The 20774-nt window shown below is 33.1% G+C and overlaps 1 protein-coding gene across 11 annotated transcripts in view; it reads left to right on the top strand.

Moving 5' to 3' along the window:
• LOC139822842 (uncharacterized) overlaps positions 1-20774 on the top strand; it is an 87751-nt gene that overhangs the window by 38121 nt on the left and 28856 nt on the right. For all 11 annotated transcript variants that reach the window (XM_071794965.1, XM_071794967.1, XM_071794966.1 and 8 more), the window contains 3 exons: positions 8692-8787; positions 20018-20118; positions 20237-20368. In XM_071794965.1, coding sequence (XP_071651066.1) covers positions 8692-8787; positions 20018-20118; positions 20237-20368 — 329 coding nt within the window. The remainder of the gene's footprint in view (positions 1-8691; positions 8788-20017; positions 20119-20236; positions 20369-20774) is intronic.

Genomic DNA, 20774 nt, shown 5'->3' on the forward strand with positions numbered 1-20774 from the left:
AATACGTCTACGGTCTAAATTAGAGTATCATGAGATAGTATACCTGGTTGTTCTAATTTGAAAACTGTACATTTGCATAGCAAACAAACATACATACATACATACATTCATTTATACATATATACATATATAGAGATAATCGAATAAGAATAAAAGCCATTTTCAATCCGAGCTTAGATTTTTTACAGCTCAATATTAATTTAACACAGTACGTAACACAGTTATTGTTGGAACAATAAATCCCTCTCTCCCCGTAATTAAATCAATTCAATTTAACCTTGTTCCAACACGTCAGTTAACATTGTTCCAACAATAACTGTGTTTCAAGTCCGACTGTGATCGGCGCGCAGTTTAATAAGTTGGAATATATACGTATACATATACATACAGGGTGAGGAAAAAGTCTGGAACCGGTAAAATATTTCGAAAACAAGACATTTTAGGAAAAAATGTTTTATACATAAGTTATACGGCTTCAACAAATGCATCAAACGGTGATACTTATTTGACCTTGAGCGTAAGTATGGAGGACCTTTCAAGGTCAACTTTAAAATTTTAAATGGAAACTCCCACTTTTTATTTAATATTCTTGTATTTAGTTGACATCAAGAGCTTTTTAAAACACTATTAATAAACTTCTTTCGGTTGAGTACTTTTCGAGATATGAGTTGACAAAGTTCAAGTACCGCCGGCATTAGCATTATATAGCCAAGTTGTACCGCGTGGAGGTTGCACGGTCGGATTTACATCTCATTGTGTGTGTGTGTGTGTGTGGGGGGGGGTGTGTGGGTGTGTGTGGGTGTGTGTGTGTGGGGGTGGGTGTGTGTGTGTGTGTGTGTGGGTGTGTGTGTGTGTGTGTGTGTGGGTGTGTGTGTGTGTGTGTGTGTGTGTGTGTGTGGGGGTGTGGGTGTGGGTGTGGGTGTCAGCAGAGATAAGGACCCCACGGTTCGTCACTCCCGCGGTATTTTATGACTCCAAACTCTCTCTGTTTTGTGTGAATGCGTGTGTGTGTGTGTGTGTGTCTGGTGTGTGTGTGTGTGTGTGTGTGTGTTATCAACGGTTATTAAACTACAAAAGCTTGAAAGAGAAAAAGCCCCTGAGCATGAAGTTCAGCTGCGTATCGCCAGAGATGCCGACGCTTGCTAGCGTATCCCTATCAACAGCGTGTTGCCGGCGCTTACTAAAGTGATTTTATAGGGCTTCTTAAAAGATCATGTTTATAAAACAAAACCTGCGAGCGTCGAAGAATTGAGAAGCAGAGAATAACTGATGAAATAAGTTAAATAACCGTTGATATGTTGATATAACACGCGCGCACACACACACACACACACACACACAAACACACACACACAGAATGAGGTGTAAATCCGACCGTGCAACCTCCACGCGGTACACCTTAGCTAATGCTAATGCCGGCGGTACTTGAACTTTGTCAACATATCTCGAAAACAAAACAGTAACTTCCGTCGCCAGTAGATAATTCAAAACAAAAGTTAGCCCAGTCAATAGAGACATTTAAATGGAATTAATTCCGGGAAGCAATTTTTTTTTTTACTGTTTTGGAGGGTCATGGGTAGTCTAAAACCGGATTTTCGGGATTCTAACCCTGGAGCGTTAGCCGCCATTTTGATTAGAAGGGTGATTTTGTAAATATCTCGCTTATTTTCAACTTTAAAGTAAAAGTGGTAATAACCAAACTTGTAGAAAATTTAATACTCTACAATTTTGGTCCTTATCATTTTTTACTTAAGATCAATATTTTGGGTCTTAGACTCGAAAGTGGGGGGGGGTAAAATTTTATTTTTTTTTTTTTTTTTTTGAATTTACTTGGTATAATGAAAAACATCTTTTCCACATTACCACGAGGGTAGAGTTTATGGCGCGTTTATTCAAAAAATTAAAAAAAAAAATAAAATTTCACCCCCCACTTTCGAGTCTAAGACCCAAACGATCGATCCTAGGTAAAAAATGATAAGGACCAAACGTGTAGAGTATTAACGTTTCTACAAGTTTGGTTCGTACCACTTTCACTCTAAAGTTGAAAATAAGCGAGATATTAACAAAATCACCCTTCTAATCAAAATGGCGGCTAACGCTCCAGGGTTAGAATCCCGAAAATCCGGTTTTAGACTACCCATGACCCTCCAAAACAGTCAAAGAAAAAAAATCGCTTCCCGGAATTAATTCCATTTCAGCGGTTTTTTTGGGCTCTATTGACTGGGCTAAGTCGTTTTAGTTCGACCCAACTGGCTAAATTAATATATTATTCATAAATTGCACAGCGTTTCGGCCGAATTCCGGCCCTTCTTAAGTGAGCTTCACGCAATCCATCCGCCAAAAACCGCATATAGAAATCAATTACGTCGCTGACGTCGTGCCCTGACTACATCATGCTAACGCAAAGCTAAAAAAGTCAACGGTTTACTAAAATAATAATCTCGCGATAGTCAAAAATTTTAAATTTATTACGTTAAAATTAGATTAAAATAAAACTAATTAAAAAGGCTTACATCTCTTGTGCGTCTCGAGACAAAATATGAGAACAGTGTCGCGTGAAAATAGAAACGTCGCAAGCCATCTACGAACACGTGCGAACCGTGTAACAGTCAAAGTCAAACTGAAATTATTTACACAATCAACGAATGACAAGCTGTGTTCACATGTAAAACGAACAGAACCGAAACAAAAAGTGCAGACTAAGTGACACCGATAACACGGTTGTAGATAGCTGGCAAATTTTCCGTGTCTTTTTGGAGATTAATTGTGCAGTCATACTTTTTGATAAAGAACATCTCCGAGATTTCTTATATAAAATCTTCGGTTGACGCCAATTAAAATCATGATTGTGTGTAAGACGGTGCTTACTAACAACAGAATGATTATTAGACATTTTTTCTAATATCGCCTAAATGTTTTTTAAAGCGCATTTCGAGGTGCCTTTTTGTTTGGCCAATGTATGTAGCATTACAATCTGCACAGTCAATTTTGTATACCAGCTCAGTCTGTTTAAGATTCGGTAGCTTATCTTTTCCTTTCTTAATAACGCAATCTATGTTTCTTCGTGATGGTGTGAAGTACCTTAAAATTGGCGTCACGCATTGTACGGCTGACATTACCACTGAGACCTTTAACATAAGGTATAGTGATAAATTTACGAGGATCTCGGGCCACACTGTCGCTGTCAGATTCATTACAATTACACTGAAAAAAAAATTTGTTTATATTAAGTAAACATATTTATTTTAGTATTATTTCCTTGATTTAAAAAAATATTTTGTAACTTTATAAAGAATTTATTTTATACTTGCAAATATTTATTTAAATATTGGAAATATTTGTTTAACATTTTATTTTTTTGTTTTTAAGTATACAAATTTTTAATTTAAATATTATTTTCTCAAAAACAGCACGTTGTTTTTTAACATGAAAAACATTGCCTTTTTTAATATTAATAAAACGTTAAATAAATATTTTATTAAATTTACGAACTAAATTTCTTTATTTAAAAAAATTAGATACTTTGCTTTACTAAACATGCAATTATATTAAAATAAATAAATAAAAGCCTAATGGAAAGAATAAGTTATTTCAAATAAATTAATAACTTATCAGAATATATTTAATTATTTTTTTCAAATAAATAAATAAATTACTTGCACGTGAAATAAATATATTTTTAATGCAGACAAATAATTATAAAAATCTGTAATAATAAAAAATATGAAAATATATTTTCTTCAATAAAAGAAATAAAAGTATTATGATTTTAGTAATTAATTTTCCTGAAATAAAATTTTTAATTTAAATAATATTTTCTTAAAAACAGCAATTTATTTTCTAACATGAAAAAGATTGCCTTTTTAAATATTAATATCATAAATTAAATAAATATTTGATTAAATTTACGAACTGAATTTCTTTATTTGAAAAAATACGTACTGTGGTTTACTATAAACATGCAATTATATTAAAATAAATAAATCAAAGCTTAATGGAAAGAATAAGTTATTTCAAATAAATTAATGACATCTGAATATATTAAATTATTTTTTCAAGTAAGTAAATTAATTACTTGCATATAAAATAAATATATTTTTAATGTAGACAAATAATTATAAAAATCTGTAATAATAAAAAATATAAAAATATATTTTCTTCAATGAAAGAAATAAAAATATTATGATTTAGTAAATGTTGGCGGGTGATAAATCAGAGTTTGTTTTATTCAGATTACTATATCGATTATGATTACAACGATTACACGTGGTCAAACGTGCGACGTCAAAAAGAGAACTGGGAACCTATTATGGACTTGTTCGGAATGGATTCCGATCGGAATTGTTCAGTTATTTCCCAGATTTCTATTGTCTTTTCTAGGGAAAACGGAATAATTCCGATCGGAATCCATTCCGAACAAGTCCATAATACGTGCCCTGAACTAGAATCTATAAGTATCGAAAGTAGAATAGATACACTGATAAAATAGTTATTTGTGTAACAAGTGTCGTAAGATGAAAATTCTCGGGTGCGGAGTTTACGCACGAGCCGAAAAGGCGAGTGCGGTAACCGCACCCGGGAATTTTCATCTTTACACACGACTTACACTCCCTATTTTATGTGGCAAGTGCTTGGAAAGTGGTCTATCACGCACGCGTAGCGTGCGTAATGGGGCACTTTCCATGCACGTGTTGCATAAAAATATTTTTCGATGAAATAAATACATTACATTGAAATATTAAATATTTTGACTTAAATAAATATTTATTTGCGCGGCGAGAGAGTTTGGCTCGCGCCCGCTACGCGGCGCATCGCCAGTATCATTTTCGCGTAATTAAAATTCAACATCGATTCCTATAACTAGGGCCGCTCAGCAGAGTTTCTCCAATCCCAGTGTTCTCACTCAGGGTCGCCAGTCAGGGCGTGCTCACCCACATATATTATTCAATTTTCAATTATAAATCTGTATAATTCTTTTTTAGGTTAAAATTCTTATTTTTCATGTAGTGCTTTTAAAAATTATTTGTTCAAATTGGTTCAAACATTTTCTTTTTTTGAAAAATGGGTTTTTTAATTTGAAAATATATTTTGTTGCTGTAGATTTATAAATTAACTTTCTTATTATATATAGAAAAAAATAATTTATTTCAAAAATGATATTGTTTTTCAAATTTAATAAACATGGTTTTTATTTGAAAATGAATTTTTTTATTTTGAAAAAAAAATTTTTTTTTAAATGAGTTTTTATTTAAAAATATATTTTGTTATTGAAGGTTTATAAAATGTATTGCTTATTTAATTCAACTAACAATTTACTTAAAACAAAAAATTACTTTTTTAACTTTAGTAATGATTTTTTTTGTTCAAAATAGCAGTTTTTTTGTTTAAAAATATATTTTCTTATTACTACTGTAGAAATCAAACCTTTTAATTCATTAAAAAAAAGATTTACTTATTTTAAACATTTGCATATTTATTTGAAAAACAAAATTTCTTTTATTTTGTAATGCGTTTTATAATTTAAAATATTAGTTATTCAATTGAGGTATATACTTTTTGTTTAATAAATAACATTTACTTACTTTAAAAAAAAATAATTTTTCTACATTAAGAGATCACCTAAAGAGATCAAAACATCATTCTCTCCCACTCTTACGTCTCTAATCACCTCTACGAATAACCAACCATCTTTAATAAATGAATTAGGTTTGGGGACAGATTTTTCCAAGATGTTGTGTAAAAAATTAGCTATATTGTGTATAGTGGACTCCCCAACGTAGAAACAATTATCCGCAGTGCTGAGCCATTTTTGTGAATCTTCGGAAATTCGTAACAACGTGGGAGGTTCCCATAGTACAGTTTAATTGTTTAAAAAGTTGTTTACTAATGATGTTTATGTTAAACCAAGACTTAGCCACGTCATTAATTTTAGATGTTATTTTTCTTATGAGATCATTTTTGAGTTTTTTATAAGTAGAACGTAGAACTGTCATTAAGTAAGTCTATCATCTTATTGACATATGTATTTCTGCCCATAATCAATGTAACTTGTCCGCCTTGGTAACAAAAACATCATTATCCCGAAGAAATCTTTGACAAAATTTAAACTCTTGTAATATAAACCGATCAACGTAATTTGTATGTTTATTCGTTCGCAGAAATTTAAATAACGAGTTAGAAATACGGATACGCGCTCAACAATCTCGTCGAAAATTTGGTAAATGTTAACGTCAAAATTTTTTATTACGTCCACAACAGAATTTATACGATCTTTCTTATCATTCTTATCAATAGGTAGAGCAAACCTGTCACCAAGACTAAGAAACTTTAATACTCTGTCTGGAATTTATTTATTGCTTATATTAATAATCCATTTTTTATGGTCAATCTTAAGCAAAGAATTAATGATTGAATTCTGTGTGGCCATAACCGAATTAAATTTATTTATTAACTTTACCTGGGTTTTGCGGTCATATGTTCGAAAAAAGTTAATATTGAACCGGAAAAAGTTATTAACTAAATGTTCAGGTAAGAGGCCGCGGAGTTGGTTCTCGACTTTTGCAATCTTAGAACGTAAAAAACATAGGTTAACATTGGCATCATTAATTTCAAAATTGAGTAATTTTAGCTGTAGGTATGCGTTTTTTGTAAAGTGTAAACTCATGTTTAACCCTGTTGCTGTGTAGTTTGATGTTTAAACGCAGCCGGTGTAAGTGTAGGGGTAAGACATCAGATCTTCTACAACGGAGCAGAAATTTCAATTGCTAGTTAGCCGAGATGGTCTTAAGTTTGATTCCAAGATCTAAGATTTCAATAATAACGTGGTCTTAAATCCAAATTGTTTGGTGACAGTATTGAATTCGTTACGATGAAACACACCATTTCTCTGGTCCAAGGTGTGTGATAAAAACATATCTCGAAAAGTACTCAACCGAAAGAAGTTTATTGACAGTGTTTTGAAAAGCTCTCGATGTCAGCTACAAGAATATTAAATAAAAAGAATATTAAATAAAAAAACATTATATATGTATTATAAATAATACATATACACGGAAATTAATACTGAGCTGCATGCCAAAAATCTAAGCTCGGACCGAAAATGGCCTTTATTCTTATTCGATTGTATATTATAGCGATCTTATTTTCTCTTATTATTTATAGTTTATATTTTATATTTATCTATGAATAAAAGAAATAGGACCGTTACGATATACAATCAAATTAGAATCAAAAGCCATACGACATACAATTCAAGCTTAGATCTTTGACAGCCTTATATTAGTTTCTGTATATATATATATATATATATATATATATATATATATATATATACACATATATTTTTCCAACTTATTTAACTGCGCGCCGATTATTTGTCGGACTTGAAACACAGTTATTGTTGGAATTAAAACCCTTTCTTCCCCGAAATTAAATTGACTCGATTTAATTATCTAAAAACTGTAAAAAATTTATTGCGAAAAATATTACCTCAGCCAGGATTCGAACCTGGAACCTCCCTCATTCCGTGAAGGGTGTCGTACCAATTTGACTACCGAGACATGTGGTAATATTTATCGCACGAACCGGTTTTAATTTGCACTTACTAAACTCAATGCTACCCATATCTTCTGCCAGCATTGTCTCTTTCGACTTTGTAACATTTATTTATCTATAAGGGCCGGTTGTTCCAACCTGTTGGTAAGCTAACTAATAGTTAAATCATATGTCTATCTTTGTCTAATGTAAAGGATAAACAAAGACATATATGTATATAACTTAACTATTAGTTAGTTTACCAACAGGTTGGAACAACTGGCTTTAAGACTTTTTCAGTTCTTAGAAAAAAACTTCTGTTGTTTGTCATATTTGACGTGCTTCCCGAGTCAACTATCCAAGTATCTTCCTTACATATACACATCTCACTTGCAGAAAGTGCACGCTTTTTAGCATCTTATTTCGTCTTGTCTTGCTTCTTGTTCTTAAAATAACAATCTTTTTCCATTCGCGTGTTCTTCTTACCGTACACCCCCTTTCGCTAGAATTAGTTTCTTCCGTACAATATTTTACAATATGTCCATTTTTATTGCATTTAAAACAACGTACTTGCTTCTTATCTTTTGATGTAAGCTTTTTTGCAGAACTTCACCAAATGACCACGTTTATTACATTTGTTGCACTTCTTTTGAATTACCTTGAAAGTCACAGCATTCTCTTCTTCCTTCGGATGAAATCGTAACTCTTCTCCGATGAATCTCGTTGTCAGCGTTCACTGGTCAACAACAAAAATACTTTGTAAACGAAATCAGTTAATCTTTACTAACTTGGGATCGCTAAATCCAAATATGTTAGTAAAAATTTTTAATTAGCTCTAGATTCAATAATATAGGAGATTGAAATCTCCAAAAACCACTTTTTTGTCTATATTTGGTCAACTGTAACTTTTCAACGAAACATGATAAGTGATTCGAAAACGTCTCAAAAGAAAGCTTATATCTTTTACTATACCAAGAAAAAATTCAAATTTTTGCTAATATAATATTTGCATTCCTGGAATAATTTTTAACTTTATTAGCAGAGGTTTGTGTATATACTTGTAGATTCAAATATGAGTAAAATACACAAAGGGATAAAACGTAATCGTTAATTTGTATTTAAATAATTGCCATATATAATGTTATGTTTAATTTCCAGGTCGTTCGCTGCCAGTATTATGTGTCCATCTCTTCCATCGGTATGGACTTTTTCAACACTTTAGCTTGGATGTCGTAACAGTGTGGAAGCTATTCAGTAAGCATTATACTTTTAAATTTTTTAAGTTCGGCAATTTTTTAATTTTTCCTGTAATTTTTGTGCTAATTAATTTGGAAGAAGCATACGATAAATAAAAAGTGTATAAAAGTATTATGCGTTTATGAAGATACAACACAAAATCGTAAACGTCATTATCACATATTTTCATATTTTTCAATCAATTTTTGCTTTCTCATAGAGGAAGCTTTGTGATGGTGAAAAAAAATTTTTCAAGATTTTAAAAGAAATAAATTTAGAATGTTCTAAAATGTCGAGAAATCATATTAGTAGAAAATGTCCGGAAGTATGTATGTGTGTGTGCGTGTGTACGGATTTTTTGTACACGCATCTACTTTTACAATTTTTTAGATACCGGGTTGAAGTTTTGCACACAAATAGAGTATCATAGAAAGTATGTTCTCCTCCAATTTTATTAAAATCCGTCGGTATGGATTTTAAGGGGATTTTCATTTTTCAGAAAAGCGTGTTTTACGCTATAGTTTTCTCAACATTTGAGATATTGATCTATTTCTAATTCTATTATATTTTCCAGTTTTTTCTACCCCTATTTCAAATGTAATTCTTTAAAATTTAATTAATCAGTTCTTGAGTTATAGAAATTTCAATAAACTTGGCTGTTTTTTTTTTTTTTTTTTTTTAACAGAAATTGGTAACTCCTTTATTATTATCAATTTTTATTAATTCTATTATATTCTTCAGTCTTTTCTACCCCTATTTCATATATAATTCGTTAAGATTAGTTCTGGATTTGGTTGATTAGTTACCAATTTCTGTTAAAAAAAAAACAGCCAAGTTTACTGAAATTTCTGTAACTCAAGAACTAATTAATTAAATTTTAAAGAATTATATATGAAATAGGGATAGAAAAAATTGAAGAATATAATAGAATTAATAAAAAATGCTAATAATAAAGAGATTACCGATTTCTGTTTAAAAAAATCTACGTGATTGCTCTAATTTCCGCAAATTTTGAGATATCAAGCCAAATACAACACCAATCTATCTTTAATGATATAAAAAAAAGTGTGCAAGTAGAAACTTGCGCATTGCTTCCTCATAGTTTTTAAGTGTGCAAGTAGAAACTTACACATTGCTTCCTCATAGTTTTTAAGTGTGCAAGTGGAAACTTGTACATTGCTTTCTCATAGTTTTTAAGTGTGCAAGTGGAAACTTGTACATTGCTTTCTCATAGTTTTTAAGTGTGTAAGTAGAAACTTGTTTAAGTGAGCAAGTAGAAATTTGTACAGTACATTGCTTCCTCTATGAGGAAGCCAAATTAATAAATATATACTTATGCATAAAAAAACAAGCTTCCTCATAGAGAAAGCAATGTACAGGTTTCTACTTGCACACTTAAAAACTATAAGAAAGCAATGTGCAAGTTTCTACTTGCTCACTTAAACAAGTTTCCACTTGCACACTTTTTATTATGTTTTTGCATTTTATTGACAGATTTATTTTGTTAACAAACTTGTTATATATTTTAGTATTCATATAATCGCGAATAGAACGTATGATATTTATAGTATATTATATTTCATATATCATATTTCGAAAAGTCAAATAATATTCGAATATAAATCAATCGAATATAAATCTGTTTATGATTATCAAATGTAAACATTAAAATATTCAAAATAAGAATTTTGTTTGTTTTATATACTGAGTGTTTCAAGAAATATGAGACAAACTAGGGAATGGTAGGTCTCATTTAAAATCTCAATTTTTGTTAAGGAACCCGTGTCCTCTAACACATCCTTAAGGAATTACGCGACCTTGTCCAATCACCTAAATGGTGTACATCACTCGACACTAGAAAGGAGATAATTGAAAGGATCATGAAAGCTTTTGATCAAATCAAGAACATTATTGAGTGTCCGGTAAATATTTATCTTTACGAACCCCCCTTAATGACCTTCTCCTTTACATATATTGCAAAGAGCACTCTCCTGAATAACTTTTAGAAGGTTTTAGCCATCGCTCATTGTTTATTAAAAAGTTATGAACAAATATAAATGAGAAATAGTTTGTGTCAGTACTAAAAAAAAATTCCTGTAAAATTCGTAATTTATTGCATATCCCCGTAGAGTTCGCACGCTATTATCCTTCCAATTCTTCTCCTCTCACTTTAACCCTTATTTGGACCAACGGCTTAACGTCTCTTTCCGAAAGACGGAGCCCAGTTTGCTATGCACAAAAGCCTTTCTTGCACGGAGAGGCGCAGCTATCGGAAAAACATTCCATGTTTACATGGCTCTAGTGAACTCGAACCTGGTTCCTCAGATTACGAGTCTGGCGCTCTACCACTAGACCACACTGCCGCCTCTGTTTGTGTCAGTACTAAAGAAAGTATTTTGCTGATATATGTTATACACACATGTCTATATGACAGTACACATGTAGGCGGGGGTGGGGCGGTAGCAGACAGGGGTGGGTAGGGGTGGACCTTGGACCATGTTTTGCCTGAAAAGTTGAAAACCCGAACCGTACAATGATAGACCTTTTGTTCTGTAAGTAGAGGTGAGGTGGGATGGAATGGGGTGAAGCTCGCTTCGCGTGGATGGTTCTCTAGACAGCATTGTACTTTTCACGCAAAGCGAGATTCACCTCATCCCACCCCACCCCTCTGCTCATAGGGCGAAACGAGGTATATCATATTATACAATTCGGGTTTTCAACTTTCCACGCGTACCCCCACCAACCCCTGCTTGCGACGAAGAAACGGTAGCTTCTCTCCCGCCTATATGAGTACAGTCTATACACATATATCACCAACGTACTTCCCTTAGCAATGACACTATTATATTTCTTAAACTTTTTTGTTCATAACTTTTTAATAAACAACAAGCGACGGCTAAAACCTTCTGAAGGTTACTCAGGAGGATACTTTTATAATGAAATGTATATGTGAAGGAGAATTAGATCATTAAGAAGGGGTTTATAAGGGTATAAAATATTTACCAGATGTTCTAATCAGTAAGAAAATTTAGGGCTACAGATATGATAAATTTAATTAAGTGCAAGGCAGGCACTTTGAGTATCTCCTGTAATAAAATACGTAAATAAAAGTTAAAAAACCAACAAAAAAAATTAAAGAACGTGTAAACTATTATTGTTAGACGTCAATGCTATCGTGCGAGTTGCCTACATAACAGGTGATCCGAATGAGGACGCGCAGCTCTTCAAGAACGCGTCGGAGGACATAGGTTCCTGAACAAAAATTGATTCTTTCGGTGATATGTAGCAACCCCTAAAGTTTATCCTATACCTTTTGAAACATTGTATATACAGGGTTTGGCAAAAGTATGGCAAATAAATTTTACAAAAACTATACATTTTCGAAAAAATGTTTTAAATGTGTAGGGTTTCAAGTAACGCATTACGTAGCAATATTAGTATGACTTTGAAGAGTGTTGCCAAAGTTACGTAAAGATCACCTTGAAATTTTTTAATGAAAACTTCAATTTTTTATTACATATTCTTATCTCGATAGCTTTTCCAAACACTATAACAAAGTATTTTTTTATTAAATACTTTTCAAGTTATGGAGCTTGAAAGTTACAGTATCGCTGGCATCAGCATTATACAAGGTATACCGCAAAGAAGTTGCACGGTCGGATTTACACCTCTGTGCGTGCGTGCATGTGCGTGTACATATATGTGTATTTGAAAGTGTGGGTGTGGATGTGCGGTGATTGGTTGCAGATCAAATAAAGACTGAGGACGGTCACTCCTTCTCTTTTTAATGACTAAAAATCCTCTGCTCCGCGTGTGTAACTTTCCCTCCCCTCCCGAAAATGCATAATTTTCGTAAAATTTAAGGGTTGCCATACTTTTACCAAACCCTGTACATATAAGTATATTTGTACTGTTAGTTATAAGTGCGAATCCTCGCAATCCGTTAGACGATCGCCGCATCATACAACATGTTCCACGAAGTCTTTCAGATGATTTGACCTGCGTTCTATGTTTTACTCTATAGCGACAATGTGTTCTGACCGATCAGTTATAAAACGATAAATTGGTGGACCTGCTTATCATATCTTATGTTATTTCTTGCAAGTTTTGAGACTATTTGCTCTGGTCAAGAATGACCGAACTTTAGGGTACGCGGCGGAACATAATAAATGCGGTGTGTGATTGGTTGATGGTGATGACTGATCTCGGTAATGACTCGAGATGGAGTGTGAGTGCGGACGAGTGCAAGTGTGAGTCGTGAAAGCGGGCGAGGGAGAGTTGTATTAGACTGCGAGTAATAAAGAGCTAACGGGGTATATAATAGAGTACTCTGGATTCTTACACTGTCGCGCCTGACGCTCACGAAGACATATAGAAATACTACAATATTAAATGTGCATATAGATCTTTTGGCCACGTTTAAATGTTTCGGGATATATAAAGATACTGTGCAGCAGCTCATTACTAAAACGTGGCTAATAAAAGGAGGACAGTGGACGTCGGCCAAAATTGCAACTACATTCCAGTTCTATGATAATTAATTATCATATAATGATATATGATATCAGGTATTACTTTACAGTTACTAAATGCCGAGACTAATCGGGATACACAAAAAATATGTACTTCTTTTTCTATCGGTCTCTATATACAGTCCCGGTTAGATTAATCAAGATAGAAATCGAACCAAAAAAACGCCTAAATATAAAAAATACTCTATCCTTTTATATCGATTGTTAATAGCATCTCTGCTTGCGTACTCGCATTGAATGTATTGAATAGTATAAAACGAAAAACTTTTATACTCATTTGCATAGATCAGCAAAATTCAAGTTTTCCTAAAATTTTCCCAATATTGAAATGGCCCAATAACTAGCGCCCCCCGAAATGTACTGACTATAAAGATTGTAATGAATTTATGCCAGTTTTATTTAGGAGCTGTCAGTCATATATATCTGAAATAAACCTAAAAATAAGGCAAATTCTATTTAAACATTTATTTTTTAAATAAATCTAGTAAAACTATATTAAAAAATAATAATAATTAACTTATTTATAGGAAATTATAAAGAATCAAATCCAGGTCAATACTATAAATCAGATATGTGTAATAGAAGTTCGTACGATAACACAATTTAGTATACATACATTTACAAAATATGGTCTGTAATACAATATTTCTCTATTTTTTTAACTTTTTATTTTAAATATTTTATTTGAAATATTTTGTTCTAAATATTCTTTAGTTGATACTAGTTTTGATCTTTATTAAAATTCTTCTCAGTCAAATATAAACTGCTCGACTGAAACTAGAATTCATATATCAATATCATTGATTGTGACAAGAACAGGAAAAGAGTAAAAATTAATATAAATTGAAGAATATTTGAAATATATAGGGTATTGCAGCTCTAAGCAAGCCTGAAAAGCTGCTTAGAAAAGGTTTTTCCCAAATTTTAGCCAACGTAATTAACAAATCTCATTAAACTTATGCTCGTTTTAATCCGTAAGATCAGCCGCAACCCGGTACATAACCGAATTTTCCATTTTGGCTTTTAAAAAATTTATAATAAATAAAATACGGACTCGCAGCTAAGCAACCCGACAGAGGTCGGTAGTGTTACTCCTGTCGACCCTTAACGTGAGATTTTTCATACAATGAGTAACATCACATGTAGGCTTTTCCAATTTTATCGTGTTAAATCCGAAAAATCTGAGAAGATCCGTTCAAATCAAGTGGTGAATAGGCTTCTTATAATAGTGTACACTTTTTTTAAGATTATTTGTTAATTTCTTTTCATTAAAAGTGGATTTATTTAACATATTTTTTTGAAACCATATGAAATGGCTGTCTATTGACCCGAATAGCCATTTCTTCTATGATGTCAATGTGTAAAGAATCAGAGGTAGTATCTTCTCCTCATCGTCATTGAAGTAAAATACCACTTTAGGAAAAACATCATTAATGTGACAGACTATTTACATGAATACTGACGTACAATTTTTGTATTCTTATATTAGACTAGCTTGATACCCGTGCTTCGCTACAGCAATACATATTTTACCTTTTTTCACTCCCTTAGAGGTCGAGTTTCTAAAAATTTCTTCTTAATGGGTGCTCACGTCATGGAAGGAATGTACTCTTTGAATTTCATGTTTTTAGGTTTAGGGATTTGGGTTCTAGGAAGAAATCTCCCCGGAAAAATCCTCCCCGGAAATAAGTTCCCGGGAAAATCTCCCCGGAAAAAATCTCCCCCGAAAAAAATCTCCCCCGGAAGAAATCTCCCCCGGAAAAAATCTCCCCCGGAAGAAATCTTCCCCGGAAAAAATCTCCCCCGGAAAAAATCTCCCCATCCAAAATTCCAGTACTACTGTATTTCAAATTGAGATGGCATTTTTAAAAGCCGTTACACTAGACTGTGCGACTTTATTTGATGCTTGTATATGTTATTATTCGGAACCGTCAACTGATTGTACTGTGTTTACTCATCGTCAGCAATATCACCTCGAATAACAGTAATCAGTCTGTTGTAAGTACTGGTAGCGATATTATCGTGCACCATGCCGCTCAAATTTGTAAAAAGCAACAAGGGAAAGAATCAGCTGATTGCTGATGGTGAATTGTATTACAAGCATGGGGAGGGGTCTAATGGAAAAGTTATTTGGCGGTGTGTGCAGTATAAAACCGGGTGTCGGGGGATTTGTCACACGTCGTCGGAGTTACGCGATGGTACGTAAATTAATGTACTTAAGGTGGTTCGATGGCTACAACAAAATGCAGAGAATTTCATGAAATTTTAATATGTTGTTCTGCAATGCAAAATAGAATTATGTGAATTTTTTGGGAATTTTTCACCGTCCTGTTTTGAAAAAAATCTACTCCAAAAACCTAAAAAGTACAATTTTAGGAGTAGATTTATTTCAAAACGGGACGGTGAAAAATTCCCAAAAAATTCACATAATTCTATTTTGCATTCCAGAACAACATATTAAAATTGCATGAAACTGGCTGCATTTTTAACATAGGTTCTTATGGTTTTTATGGGAAATGACATATTGCATATACCTTCAGAATGAAATAAGTGCAAGAAAAAATGCAAATGATAAAGAAAAAGAAATTTGCACATGTAACTTAATAATTTACAAATAAATGAGCGAAAGAAAGGGGAAGGTTACCGCACATTTCGTAGAAAAATTAATTATTAAAGCATAAATTGCTTGATTTTTCGTCTGCATAGACTGTCATGGTCGTGAACGACGTGAACAGCAGCACGCATTATACATGCGGCGACCAATCAGAGCAATCCCCTTCATTCCCACTACTTCAAACGCTAGTGCGCTGTTTCCAGAACCCCCGCGTCCCACTACTCCCTCCGATGAAGCCATCGAACCTCCTTAATGGCAGTATCGGAAAATTGTCATTACTCTTTTATTTTTTGCTTATTATAGGCATCATTTTGCATCAAACTGAGCACACAACTCACACTCCTAACGCTGCAGCAGTTGAGACAAAGCGCGTTGTTGCAAAATTACGGAAGAAAGCGGTGACAAGCAAGGAAGCATCATCGTTAGTGGCGTCCGTGCTGGGTACGGTGTCGTCTCCTGTTGCTGCACAATTACCGAGTGCTGAGTCATTGAGTCGGACTGTCCGAGGAACCGTCAAAGAAACAATCCTTTACCGCCTAATCCCAGGAAGAACACATTGTATGAAATACCAGAACACTTTCAAAAGACATTGAAGAGCGTGAAATTCTTGTTATTTGACTCTGAGGATATTAACAACAGACTGCTTATATTTGCTACGGAGGATAATCTGCAGGTGTTGCGAGGATGTGACATATGGTATTGTGATGGTACTTTTAAAGTAGTGCCTGAAATATTCGACCAACTGTACACCGTGCATGGGGAGGTGAATGGCAAAATTGTGCCTCTTGTATATGCGTTATGCCCTAATCGACGCAAGAGAACATATCAAACTCTGTTGCGGGTTCTAAAAGATGCTATTCCCGGGGTGGCCCCAAAAAATGTAATGTCGGATTTTGAGATGGCATTTTTAAAAGCCGTTACACTAGAATTTCCCGAGTGTGAAATCAAAGAGTGTTTATTCCATTTCGGTCAAGCACTTTGGCGTAGTATACAAGATCACGACCTTGCGCCATTGTACCGCGAGAGCAGCCGCGTAGCTCGTAATTTGCGAATGTTATTCGCATTGGCATTCGTTTCTTCCTGCGATGTCACTTACGCGTACGATGCTTTGCTGCAGTCGAAATTTTTCACGGATAATGAGAAAGATTTGAGAGGTTTTCTCGATTATTTTGAGCACACTTGGGTTGGCGTGTTAGGTCGTCGTAAAGTACGACGCGGCGCAATGTTTGACATTTCTTTGTGGAACCATTACTCCTCAGTGATGGAGGCTGTTGCTCGTACCAACAATGCAGTGGAAGGATGGCACCATGCACTAAATCGGAGAGCAAATGGTTCGCATCTCGTACTGTGGAAAATGATTGAGTTGCTTCAAGCAGAGCAGGGTCTCGTCGAAGCTCACATTGCGCGCGCGAATGCTCACGCTCCTGCGAATAATAGAAACAAGCGCTACAAAGACAACGATGCGCGATTGAAGAGTCTCGTTGCAGCCTACAACCGACAGGATGTGTTACAATATTTGAAGAATGTCGCTGCCAATCTATCGTTATAAAAATGTGTTATGAATTATGTGTTATTTATCTTTGTTGTTAGTTACGCCGATTGTATTACGTTAATTGCGTTTTGTTAGATGCGTTGAAAATCCTGAAGAATGTTGCTGTCAATCTTTCGTTGTATTAAATTATCATGAGTTATGTATTTATTGTCTTTGTTTTTAGTCACGACGACTTTTTTAATTTATTTGCGCTTTGCTGGTTGCGTTAAACTTCTTGAGAAAGGTTGTCTTGCAAAGTATATGCGTGGGCTTTTCACACGTGGAAAGTTGTAAACCCATGTGGCACCTCGCCTCGCGCGAAAAGTGTATGCGTGGAGGCAGTAGGTTCCGCCCCCCTGCGGGGGGCTCCACTATCATTAAACTATACACATAGTGTGCCTTGCAAAGTACGTGCGTGGGCTTTTCACACGTGGAAAGTTGTAAACCCATGTGGCACCTCGGTTTTTGCTGGGCACGGAAATTTTTTCCGGGGGAGATATTTTCCGGGGGAGATTTTTTGATGGGGAGATTTTTTCCGGAGAGATTTTTTCCGGGAACTGATTTCCGGGAGATTTTTTCCGGGGAACAAAACGTCGGTTACGGGGATTTGGGCTGGACGTTGATGAGTCAGTCAGTCAGGACATTTGTTTTTATATATATAGATTTTAGTTTTTTTAAATATCGTGAATGCTACAATATTCCGATAAATGTATATCTAAAACAAAAGTATTAATTTTTTTGAAATTGTGTTTACTAATTATTAATCGTTAAACAAGTTTATTGTTTAAAATAAATAACTATATTTTTGTATACGTATTACACTTCATTTATTGAGTGCTGAATGTCTCTCACACACACACAGTACCCGTATCTTCCTCCATTACCCCTGAATAAGATGCCACCTGTAAATAGAAGCATAAGGGTATAATACCAGTTTTGCAGGGAAACATATATAATCCAATTACAATATTTTAATCATAATTTTTAGGGTGGCTATTTTCAGCACTGCTATGTGAAAGCTTAAGTATAATTTTGTAAGAATTTCGAAGAGGTTGTAACTATTGGTTTCTTCATATTTCTTTAATATTTCTTAACTATGGCATCTTTCTCCGACTTACCCTAAATTCAATTACTATAAGAACAAATAAAAAATATAATTACATTATTGCAAGAATAGCTTATTAAACTCATATTGGCCTAGATTTGATTCATTTTAGATTTTTTATAAATAAGTTAATAATTATTTATTCTATTTATTTAGTCTACATTAATTTATAATGTAAAATAGTAGTGGGCACAAAAGAATTTGCTTGATAGCAGGTAGTGTTGTTAAAAATTAAAAAGTTGATAATAAAGGAAGCATAATAATAAGAAAATTTTTTATAGTATTTTAAAGTTTGTTGGAAATCTTTCTGTTATAAATAGAATTTTGCTTCTAAATCTTTTCAAGAAGTAGGCGGGTAGCTCGATCATCTTATTTAAGATAAATTTTTTTTAGTTTTTAAAATAAATGTATATTTCTTCTTATTATATAACTCAATTCTTCTTATTATTTTGCATGTTTATTAATTTGATTATGAAATCATCAAAAATAATTATTTTAGTCGAGCTAAGACAAAGAAACGTACGCGAATAATATTATTAGGCTACCAAATCCAGTCCTAACCGAATTGGCGTTTCCTCTAAATTGTATATCATAGCGGTCGTGTTTCACTAGGGGTATTCAAATAAGTTAAAGTTTAACGGTTTGACAGGTTATGTCGGGTTAAAGTCGGGTAAAAAGTTAATTTTTACACTTTTAACCCAAAGATTAATGTGATAGGTTAACGAGTCACTTATGTATTTTGCATAACCTTAAAGAGTAGCGCGCTCAAAGTTAATTAATTAACTTTTTACTCGACTTTAACCCGACATAACCTGTCAAACCGTTAAACTTTAACTTATTTGAATACCCCTACTTATTATTATAATTATTTTGAGATATATTTCGCGTTTTAGTCTAATGTTCTAATAAAAGTACGAAATACTTTATAAAGCATTCATTTTCTGATAATTTTACTTAAATACTTCATATTTAGATTAATGAAAGAAAAATTAAAATTGACATAAAAAATGCATAATGTATGTTGTATTTACAAAATAAATGTAACTGGTTATTGCATTGTGTACGTTGATACAATTAGATGCAAAAAATTATAAATGTATTCCTTTTATTTCATTATATTCCATTTATCTGACGAAAAATCTCTACAAAATATTTCATAGCTGTACTTAATAATTTTCGAGAAAAGAAGTTAATGCTTTGCGTAGATAATTCTAGGTATTTAATGTTTTTTTGACATATATCAAGTAATGTAAACATGTTTTTTTTTTTAGAGAAAGAGGGATGGGAAAAGAGAGAGGAAGAAAGATTTATATTATTTTGATTTTATTACACATATAGAAAGATATAGGAGAAATAAAATAGTATAGAATATAAAAAATAAGAAAGTAAAAATAAATAATTTTTTTTAAAAATCGCCAATCTTTGAATATCATGATCAAATAATTCATGTATATATTTAATTGAAGCTTTTATCGAGGAGGGTTATCACAGTACAAATCCTTACCACAACAGTATACATGCTACGGATGTCACTCAGGCAATGCATTGCTTCCTTCAAGAAAAAAAGGTAACTATATATTTATTTTGCAGTTTTATAGATAAATGTAGAATTTTCAATTATTTAGACGGCATGTAATAACTTTATTTTCTCAGTGAAAAAAAATGACCGAGTTATAAATTTGCAGATTAAAACGCATCTAACGAATTTAGAAATTATGGCTTCTTTGATAGCGGCTGTAACGCATGACTTAGATCATCCGGGTGTCAATCAACCGTTTTTGGTCGCAACGAGTAATCATTTAGCTGCGCTTTATCAGGTAGGAACATCTCTGTTAAATTATTTTGATTAAATACGTGAAAAATGAAACATGATAATCGAATAACTTTCATTATATTACAACCATTTTGTTATTTATTTGAATATATTCAGTTATATGTATTATTGAATGCACAAATTATAAAGATTAAGAAAAGACTTTAACATTGCCGAATAGATCAAGAATACATCAATTAGATCTTTTTTAAATATCTCATAAAATACAGGTTTGTGTGTGTGTATATAGCAGGGTTGGGAAGTAACGCGTTACCGTTACAAGTTACTTTTTTCCAGTAACGATTTGCGGTAACGGCGTTATTTCTCTCGGTAATAACTGTAACGGTAACGCAGTTACATTTTTTGGGTAACAAATCGAACAGTTACTTTAATCGTTACTTTAAACCGAG

This window comes from Temnothorax longispinosus, chromosome 12 (assembly GCF_030848805.1).
Source record: "Temnothorax longispinosus isolate EJ_2023e chromosome 12, Tlon_JGU_v1, whole genome shotgun sequence".
NCBI lineage: Eukaryota > Metazoa > Arthropoda > Insecta > Hymenoptera > Formicidae > Temnothorax > Temnothorax longispinosus.